At 47.6% G+C, this 9,701-nt stretch overlaps 1 protein-coding gene across 1 annotated transcript in view; it reads right to left on the reverse strand.

Annotated features, from left to right (window-relative positions):
* LOC130372779 (protein transport protein Sec16A-like) overlaps nt 1–9,483 on the reverse strand; it is a 28,259-nt gene extending 18,776 nt beyond the window's left edge. Inside the window, exons 1-7 of the mRNA XM_056578938.1 lie at nt 9,398–9,483; nt 4,581–8,085; nt 4,255–4,403; nt 3,885–3,973; nt 3,523–3,742; nt 3,035–3,233; nt 110–281 (exon numbers count right to left, since the gene is read on the reverse strand). Of these exons, the coding sequence (XP_056434913.1) occupies nt 110–281; nt 3,035–3,233; nt 3,523–3,742; nt 3,885–3,973; nt 4,255–4,403; nt 4,581–8,018 (4,267 nt within the window). The 5' untranslated portion in view covers nt 8,019–8,085; nt 9,398–9,483. The remainder of the gene's footprint in view (nt 1–109; nt 282–3,034; nt 3,234–3,522; nt 3,743–3,884; nt 3,974–4,254; nt 4,404–4,580; nt 8,086–9,397) is intronic.
* Nucleotides 9,484–9,701: the final 218 nt, after the last annotated feature.

Consider the following 9,701-nt stretch of genomic DNA (forward strand, 5'->3'; position numbering starts at 1 on the left):
AAATGATTGTGTTTTATTATGTTGTTTACCATCATAATAAAAGTAAAATCAAAATGCAAAACAACTATTTTAGGCATTTGTTGTGACGATAATCAACGTGTGTTTTTACGTTGCTCAGGTGCGATCCAGGTGGACTCTGTGCTGTAGTCCGCAGGGTAGGTGTACTGGGTGTAGCTCTGGCTGCCGTCCGTCTGGTCCGGGTACTGTCTGTAGGGGTCACTCAGGATGGGTGCGGTGGTGTCGTACACCGTCAGGTCAGGTTGGCTCCGGTACACCTGACTCTGCACGGACACACAGAGAGAATTGGTATATTAGACCAGGGCCCCGTTTCCCGATAACGATGGATCTTCGCTCGTACGATCATTCTCCCGATGGATCTTGCGATCCATCAATAATTTCTTTGGAGCGTTTCCCGAAACTCCTCTTAACGTGAACGCGCATTCGCTGCACTCACGACGTCGTAGGATTGTAACTGTCTACTGACACGGTGCTGAAATGGGCTCCGTAGGAGGGGGAGACGCAGGAATGTCGCAGGAAAATTGTGTTAAAAAGGGTTAAAATATATCCCCATCAAGGACAACAGCAGAGTAGCCTACGAAAAAAATAGACTGCAATTATATGAATGCTAAAGACATTAAAACACAATTGATTAGGCTTAAACCGACATATATCAGTCCTAATCCTGAATGCACTGTGCGTTTCACGGCATTTCCCCCCCCTGAAATAATTCCATATGACAAAAAATTAAAAAACAGCTTGTGTGACAACTACATTTATCTTAATGGGCTGATTTCTGAAACATGCTTTGCGCAGCAAAAAGAGCCGACTTAATCTGATTCCGCATAAGGGTTTCCTTGATTGATAATTTGATTGGCTATAAAAGCCCCTCCGGAAATAGGGTAAGGTATGTATTGATGAGGAATACAACGAAGCCCACCGTCTGGCCCGGTGCATCGTTAAGCGCACGATCGGGAGGTGGAAGTTGCGCTTTAGATGCCTTCACAAGTCAGGCGGAGGGCTCCAGTTTTCGCCGGCCAAGTCATGCGCCGTGATATGTGTGACGGCTATGTTGCACAACATTGCAGCTAAGGCTGGGGTGGCATTGCTTGAACCGGAGGACGCTGAGGACGATGACGACGAGGAAGATCGGTGTGAGGACGGCCTCCCTCATAACTAAGCGGCTGGTTTTCATGCGCGTCGAAGAGTGATTGAGACTTTTTTTTAACCCCCTCCACCCTCCCACATGTCACTAAACATTCCCGTCAACGTGACCAATCCCCACCATATCCCAGCCTTTTGCCTGCTCCTTTGCTTGTTTTTTATAATTTATTTTATTTCTTTATTATTATTTTTTTTTAATTGTTTTAATTTATTTATTTTTTTACATTATTTTATGCTAAGTTTTATGAGTAGCCTATGTCAGTCTGCACAAATCCCCCCACTTTCTCTCACACATTTTGAGTGCCCTGCCTGCGCAAACATTTTCTGGACTGTCCCGTTTTATTTTGGCCATTTTAACATCTTTATTAATAAATTAATTAATAATCTTTATTAATTACCAAACTAAGAACATAAAGGCGCAATGCGTTTTAATAAAACGCATCCAATAGGTGGAATGTCCGATGGTGTCGCCACTGAGGCTATAGCTGACGATGCTCTTAGCGTCCTACGAGTACCTACGAGCACCCCTGGAGTACTCGTTAGCTACGAGCGTTTTCAAGACGTTTGTTCCCCACGATGCTTTCGGGAAACGCGGTGAAAACTCTACGATGCCCTTTCGACGCACTTCACGATCCACTTAGGCTAACGACGCTTTCGGGAAACGGGGCCCAGGACCGCTGTACCGGCAGTACAGCAGATGGGAGGATAGCGGCGAGGACTTCTCAATCTGCTGTAAGCGCGATTCCAGGGTTTTGAGGAGAGGGCAGAAAAACAACAACTATATTTTGAAACGAAAACCCCTAAAGCCCTCTCTCTCTCTCTCTGTTCCCTCCCTAAATTGCTCCAACATTGACCAGTGTTGAATTCCCACACCGGTCATTGACAGGCAAGAAGGATTCCCGAACCAACAGTCTTACCTACAGACCCTTTAAGACGGTTGCTAAAATGCTTTGCAAACCAGGCCATCTCCAAGACCGACAGGCAGAGATCTACCTACTGATAATACAGTCGGTGACGGTATGCATATTTTAACTACAAGTGAGATTAGGAGATAGTTACCTTAACTTGGTCATTATGCTAATACATTTAAAATCTCACACTGTCTGAGACAGACATAGATAGATAAATAAATAGATAGGTTATTAGATGGGGATACACATAGAAAAGAGATAGGAATGAAGATAAAAACACAGACAGAAAGAAAGATATGCAGGTATACAGACAGGAATGGAGATAGACAGACACAGGCAGATGAAGAGATTTAAAAAACACAGCTGTGTCAAGATGAGAACAGAATTTTGACTTTGACTTACTATTCTCAAATTCAATATTGTCAGATCTGTCCTGGCTAGTTGTATGTTCTTGCAAACAACGAATATGTTGACTCAACGTTTCTGAACCAAAAATATGTTTAATGCCAAAGTTAATAGATATGCGTGTCCCAAGGTTGTGTTTTAACTGCTATTGGGTCTTTCTATGAATGTTCTGTTGGGAGTTCTGAGTGAATAGATTGGGGGTTATGAGATCTCTTGTATATATGCATATCATAGCGAAATATTTTTTGTTTTTAATTGCCAGTGTTTACACACCATGTTATCTTGATTTGTGTAAATGACTAATTTAATAATTGGTCCTTGAGGCTACAGGTTTGACTGCATTTCATTGGAACGTGTAATATGAATATCATATTGTTCTTACCAAATATCTCAGAGCGATGTCAATAGTTATATTGTCACTATTGTCACACGATGTCACTCAGTTATAAAAAAACATTATCCATTCCTGTCAAATAAATCATCCATCAATAATTGACACCCAGCTCGGTGAATGTGATAATGTGACATATGATGCTTGGTTTATTCCATGTGGGTACCTGCTGCGACCGGACACTGGATGCGCTGTGTCGGCTGTGCTGGGTGTGGTTGCTGTGCAGGCTGTGGGCTGACATCTCGCTGTGTACACTGCGCCGGTCAAAGTCATCCAAGACGGATTCCTCTCTCCGGCGGTAGTCGTCATCGAAGCTGGCGTCGTAGCCCGGGTAGTAACGCCACTGGTCCTCGTAGCCCTCCGGCCTGAAGGAGAACAGAGCAGAAAGGGCTTAATGAAGGGACACTGGTCGGCTGGCCACACCAAGCATTGCCCAACCAGGCTTCAACAAACATTCAAATCGGTCCAACAGAGGAAGAGCAGTGGGTCATTATTTAAGCACAATGCATTTAAAAGGGATCAGATGTTGAATTAACTCAATTAACAAGAAATAGCTTCTTCAATAAAAATGTTAACCGTTCCAAGTACATTTTTTTTAGTACTACAAAGAACTGTCTGCCCTTTGGCAGTTAGGACCTTCTATATACTGCTTACCTAGCAAAGGGCTGTTGTTGTTGTTGTGGTAGTTGTGGGGGTTGTTGCAGTTGTTGTTGTTGTTGTTGTGGTTGTTGTTGTTGCTGCTGCTGCTGCTGCTGCTGTTGTAGTTGGGGGTTGTAGTAGGGGTCTCGCCCTCTGTAGGCCTCATCATAGTTGTACCAGTAGGACTGGTCGTAGTAGCCTCTGTATCTGGGATCGTAGGCACCTGAATTGTAGCCTAAGACATTTTGTTTTTAATTGCCAGGCAATCGTTTACATCCATGGAATTGTTCAATCAAATCTTGATCTGCAAGTGTCACAACAGCAAGATTTTGAAGTATGTGTAGTATCAAGGAAGATAATATAGCATTGGTTCTTACCATAGTCATACGGTTTCTTGTAATAGTCTGCATAATATTCCTCGTAGGCACTTCGGTTGGCTCTCTGGTAGTCTTCCGGGTAGCCTTGCCTTTGGATGGAGGGTTTGAACATAGAAGCATCATTAACACAAGTGAGGATTTCATATTGCATTTCATTGATTGCAGTTGGAGGATTTGTCCAATTGTCGACATTATTTAATACCAGATTGTTTGTGGTGAGATTTTTTTATGATCACAAAATGAGCTTGAGAAACGTTACGAAGATGTCTGGAATGGATGACATTTTTAATCAGTGGTAACTATTGCTCCTTTGCCTTTGGATTCTTGCTAGCATGAAGTGTATGGGAACTGATGGCAGCTGTGGTCTCACCTGGATGACGACCTGTCCGAGTACTGACTGGACCGGGAGCTGGGCCTCTCGGGCTGAGGCTCTCGGTACTGGGTGTTGGGATCTCGGTAGGCTGGGTTCTGTCCTTCATATCTTCCATACCATGGATCAAACCTTCTGTATGGGTCCTCCTGGAATACAGCGGCAGCAAGTATTTACAGCTCACCGTTTCGGCAATCATTTGTTCAGAATTCAACTTGGCATGGCTCAGTTGTATTGCAATAAATAACTAGCGTGCTAGACGATCAATTAGACACATAAGTGAGTTAACTAATGAATAACTTAATGAAGTACTACTCATTACATACATGGTAGTAAGGCTGTGCTCTTGGATCCCCAGGCGGAGGATACTGGCCAGGGGGATGGGGCGCTCTGCCATCAGGGTATTCTCCATAGGCACCTGCATGGAAACCTCCGTACCCCTGGACCGGTGCGCCTTGAGCAGGGCCATAACCCTGGCTACCCACAGAGGAAGGGGGACGTGGGGGTGCGGCAGGGTTTGGCTGGGGAGCACCTGGAGGAACTTGTCCCTGGAGCCCAGAGGGGTAAGAAGCAGCAGCAGCAGGAGGAGGCGGAACCGCAGAAGGAGCAGCAGCTGTGGCGGGACCACTCCCTCCAGTGAAAACGTGGGCTGAAGGAGGTCGACTCACTGCAGGACCCTGTGCAGCAGGTTGGACGTTGGGCATCTGGGGATGCTCTGCGAGCGGCTGCTGGGGGTTTGGAGCTGCCCGTGTGGGGGCAGCTTCAGGTGTGGGGGCAGCTTCAGGTGCATGTAGGGCAGCATTAGACACTGGGGCCTGGGGAATGCGTTCACCTTCGCCCCTTAGCCCCTGTTGAGCATCTTTGGTGACCTGCAGGTAGAACCCGGGAGCGTTACTAGCCTGTGGAGACCCTTGTAGAGGGGAAGGGTGGCCTGAGGCCTGCGTTTGGCTCTGTGATTGGTGCATAGAAAAATCAAGCAGTTCATAATTTGAAAGTTGTGGATTTATAGGGAGAGCAGAGTGGCTCTCCCCATCCATTGATTGAGCCCTTGACAGAGGGAGGCATGCGGCCTGTGATAACGGCAAAGCTGTGGTTTCCCATCTCTCGCATTCCGTCTGATCTCGAGCCAGGTTAAGTGGGCCCTGACTCTGGGCAGTAGAGGGGTTGATCATTGGTAATGCCATGAAGGATTGGTTCTGATCGGCCGATAATAGTGGTGGTAGGGAGATACTGGCCCCGTGCCCCTGTGAGGGGGGTCTCATGGGTGGACTGGTCTGCTGCCTTGGAGCAGCAGTTTGTGCAGTGGGAGGAATCACACTATAATTGGACACCGGAGGAGCAATCAACACAGGCTGGTGAAGCGTGTCGGCCACCAAGAGAGACGCATAGCCCAGTTGACCTTGGGAGTCGGAGAGATCCCCCACACTCACCTTCGGCGGGTTCTCTAGATTCTCTGAGTGCTGCTGTGAAGTGGCATTGGTTCTCTGGGGGGGTTGAAGGTCCAAAGGACCATCTTCAGGGGGCTGTATGACATCGTTAGTAGGTTCCCGTAGCGGGGCAAGGACTGGGGGAGCAGCAGGGGCAAGAAGGATGTTGGCTCCTAAGGTGGAAGGGTCATTTTGAGCCCATAGAGTAGTGGCAGGGCTTTCACAGGGCCGGTGGGCGCCAAACGCACGGGAAGACGGCCGGGAGTGAGACAGCACCACAGGGTGTACGAGGTGAGGAACTCCAGGTCCAGTCGTTAGAGGATGACCGGTTCCATAAATGTTTTCAATATTATCTGGGGGCTGCTCCAGGTTGCCAGGTACAGCATCGCCACCCCCTTCAGCAACCATTTTCGCCCTGTCAACTTCAACGGGGCGTACACCAACTCCATGCGAGCGTACAGGTTCAAAAGAGCTGTTTGCACTGGCCTGGAATACACCAGTAGGTTTGGGGGGGCTGGGTGTAGGGGGCTGACTGGTATAGATATGCTCCTGGGAGCTATGGTGCGCACCCACATCAGTAGCTGGAGAAGTGTCAATCTGCTCAAAGTATCCCCCAGCAGCCACAGCGATGTTAGGATCCTCAACGAGGCGAGGGCTTTCTTGCTGTATAAAAGTGCCCATGACCCCCTGATGTCGGCGGGACCCAGTTCCACTACCGTGACTTACATTACTGTAGCTTGATGACACACTAGCAGATCTCATTGGTCGTGGAATCGTATCTGGGGTCTCAAGGTTGGGACCTGCTTCATAATGGTCTTCTCCGGGGCCTACCTCACCAGAGGGGCTACCAATGGTTTTACTGGGCAACACTTCCTGGTTGGGTACACACTCAAGATTCTCCACGTGGTCAAGCTGAGGTTCAGAAGGCTTTTGGATGTTCACTGGGCATACGTAAAGGCCCTCATTCATGTACGGTATGTGTGGATTGCTGCTGAAAGAGGCTCCATGGTAATCCCCTGTTGGAGGCTCTGCCTGACTGACGTGGGGCAGTGGAGGCAGTTGTGGATGGCTGTGAAGCTGGCCGGATCCCTGCATACCATTCACAGCTTTCTTACCCTCTCCAGCCAGTGTCTCTTCGTTCTCCACATCACTTCCTCTGAAGAACATTGAGACAGAACCAGATTCCTGTGCATATGGAAGTGGGGCCGCTCCTGGTAAAGGATCAGTAGTTGGGGTACTACGTTGAGGTCCAACTGAGGTGGGCCGGTTTGGGGTGGGGCTCATGCCAATGCCCATTTGGTGGTAGACTGGATCCTGTGACGGCTGGTTAAACCAGGTATCTTGTGTGCCTGCGCCTTGACTGAAGTAGCTCTGAACCTGGAGGTGTGATTCATGCTGCTGAGGTACATTTGGATCTGGCCATTGTGAGCTCGTAGGAACCATCTCCGGGTCCTGGGGAAGAGGTGCCTGGACTTGGGAAGGTTCGGGCTGTGTTGGAGGAGTGGGGGCGTTATGATGAGGGGATGGTGGGTGGGAAGGGTATGCTTGAGGCTGGTGAGGGATGTTAAAGGGCTGCAATGGGGGGTCAGTGGTTGGCTGGAAATAGTTTTGCAATGACGGAGGGCGACTCCCATGATCAGGGGACCAATGAGAGGATGATGTTGTGGGAGGCACTGGCTGGAAGGGCATGGCTTGAGGAGCATGCTCCCCCTGGTGGTCCTGATGGAAATATGGCTGGCTAGGCATTGAGTTTGAAGCCATGGACGAGACATTATGGGTCGTCGGTGGTGGCTGTGCTATTGAATTAAAATAGCCCTGTTCTGAATTTGGTTGTGTATATCCTTGTGTGACTTGCGGCGGTAGCTGTCCTGGGTGCTGTTGAGTAGGAGGAGCTACACCTTGAGGGGTGAAAAGGTTTACTCCGGCCTGATAGGATGAGTGCGGACCGGAGGCAGCAGCTTGTTGGTGATCCACTGGCTGTGGATGCATGCCTGGGCCAGCCTGCGAATACAGGCTATTGGGAGCCATCTGTGGGAAGGGAGCGTTGCTATTGGGTACCATAGGAGGACCTGCAGCAGCAGCAGCCATAGGTGCTGGGGCTTGCATCCCAAAAGCAAAAGGGTCTGTCATTGGATGGTTACTAGATGGGGGTACCATCATTTCAGCTGGGGGTCCCCTCATTGCAACTGGGGGTCCCATCATTGCAGCTGGGGGTCCCATCATTGCAGCTGGTGCTGTGGATGTGTGCTTGAGGGGTCTTAGCCTGCGGAAGACGTTGGGCCCTGCAGAGGAAGGGCCGGAAGCCCCAGGAGGCCCATTCCGTGGAGGAGGCTGCATGGTTCTACCGTAACCAATGCACAGACCAAGCCGGTTATGTTGCTGAGAATATTAGACTCAGGTGTAGCTAGAGAGGAAACAAATAAACAGTAAGAATGAGTATTGAAAAAGGAGGAACCATAGGGAAGGCAAAGCAAATACCAGGATGTTACCATGTTAGATTTCACCACACCCTCCTTTAGCTTTTGTTTGCCATCAATAGTTAAACGTGGCCATTTTTAGTAACCAAGAGCTACACATAATATGGTCAATTAATTTTTTTTTTTTTTTTTAATATATTGTTGAACGGCCACTAAAATAGAACACACACATTTTAGGCTCTTAATATACAAACTATAACACCTAGTCCCATCTGCACTAGTAAAAGTTAGGAGGTTGGAAATAAAGCAATCAATATTGTGATGAAAGAGAAATGCTACACTAAGGGATATTTTGTATATGTGTACATTTCTTTCAATGACAAAGAATAATAAAAAGTCTACAGTGGATGGTGGATGCAAAAAATACTAAATATTACAACATCATATAACATTTTCAATGAAGGGCCTACAATAACGATGGAAACAAATATTGGGCCAAAATATATATTGCAAACAAACAAGCATGAATGTTTGCATTCAAAAGGTTACACGGCATATCCCTTTGTTAAATCGAATTTGAATAGTTTAAGAACACTATCAGGTAGAGCTAGTGTAGCGACAGACCGAGCTAGTGTAACGACAGACAAAGCTGTCGTTAGCTGCCGTTAACGATAGACCGAGCTAGTTTAACGATAGACCGAGCAAGTGTACCAATAGACCAAGCTAGCCGTCTGTTAGCATCGCAGCTCTGTCTGCTCGCCAGTAGTTTGAGACAAGCAACAATAACACGACGTCAGTCATCACAAATTGGTAATCGATTATCTTATTATGATCAGGTCTCAAACTAGTGTCGAGTCTCTTCGACCTGGTCCAATGTCCAGCTGAGAGGAAAGGTCTGGACGGTCTGGTGCTCGGGGGCTAACGGTAACTCACCGAGCCTTAACGTAACATGGCTCTAACGCGTTAGCAGCACATAATACGCTGTTCCCCAAAGTCATCGCTGTCGCCGACATGTCAACACTACTTCTCGTATCGGCTAATCGACGACATGTTTAAAACCGGATCGACTCTAACCTGTGTGAGCATCAAGTGATACTGACCGCTGACATGTCACGGAGCGTTTAGACGGGTCGGCGGTTTGAGCTAACGTCACATTACTGACCAACCGCTGATCAACAGCAGGTTACCTCATGGTTAACACCGAGGACATGGAGCCGTCGGGGCCTTCAGCTATCGGCCGCTATCAGCTAGGTATATTTCCCCCTGTATTTGTAGAAGATATAAGTGAGAAATCCTTACAAATGTGCAGCACAGTGAGCCTGACAGTCAGCCACCATCTTTAACGAACACATCCTACTGGGATACGTGTACAACCTACGTCACAGGTCAAACACCGGCTCGTCATCGCGGGGCCGGTCCATGTGTAGGCCTTTACGTTGTGCGATTCTGCATTTATTTATGTCAGGCAATTATTGACTATACAATTAGGTATGACCTCCAACTTTTCTGTAAGAATGTAGAAAATGTAATGGGTGGTGAATGCAATGGACTGACCATGAGTTCCATATTCAAAACTATATTTCGAATAATTAGAGAATTATGC

This window comes from Gadus chalcogrammus, chromosome 19 (assembly GCF_026213295.1).
Source record: "Gadus chalcogrammus isolate NIFS_2021 chromosome 19, NIFS_Gcha_1.0, whole genome shotgun sequence".
Classification (NCBI taxonomy): domain Eukaryota; kingdom Metazoa; phylum Chordata; class Actinopteri; order Gadiformes; family Gadidae; genus Gadus; species Gadus chalcogrammus.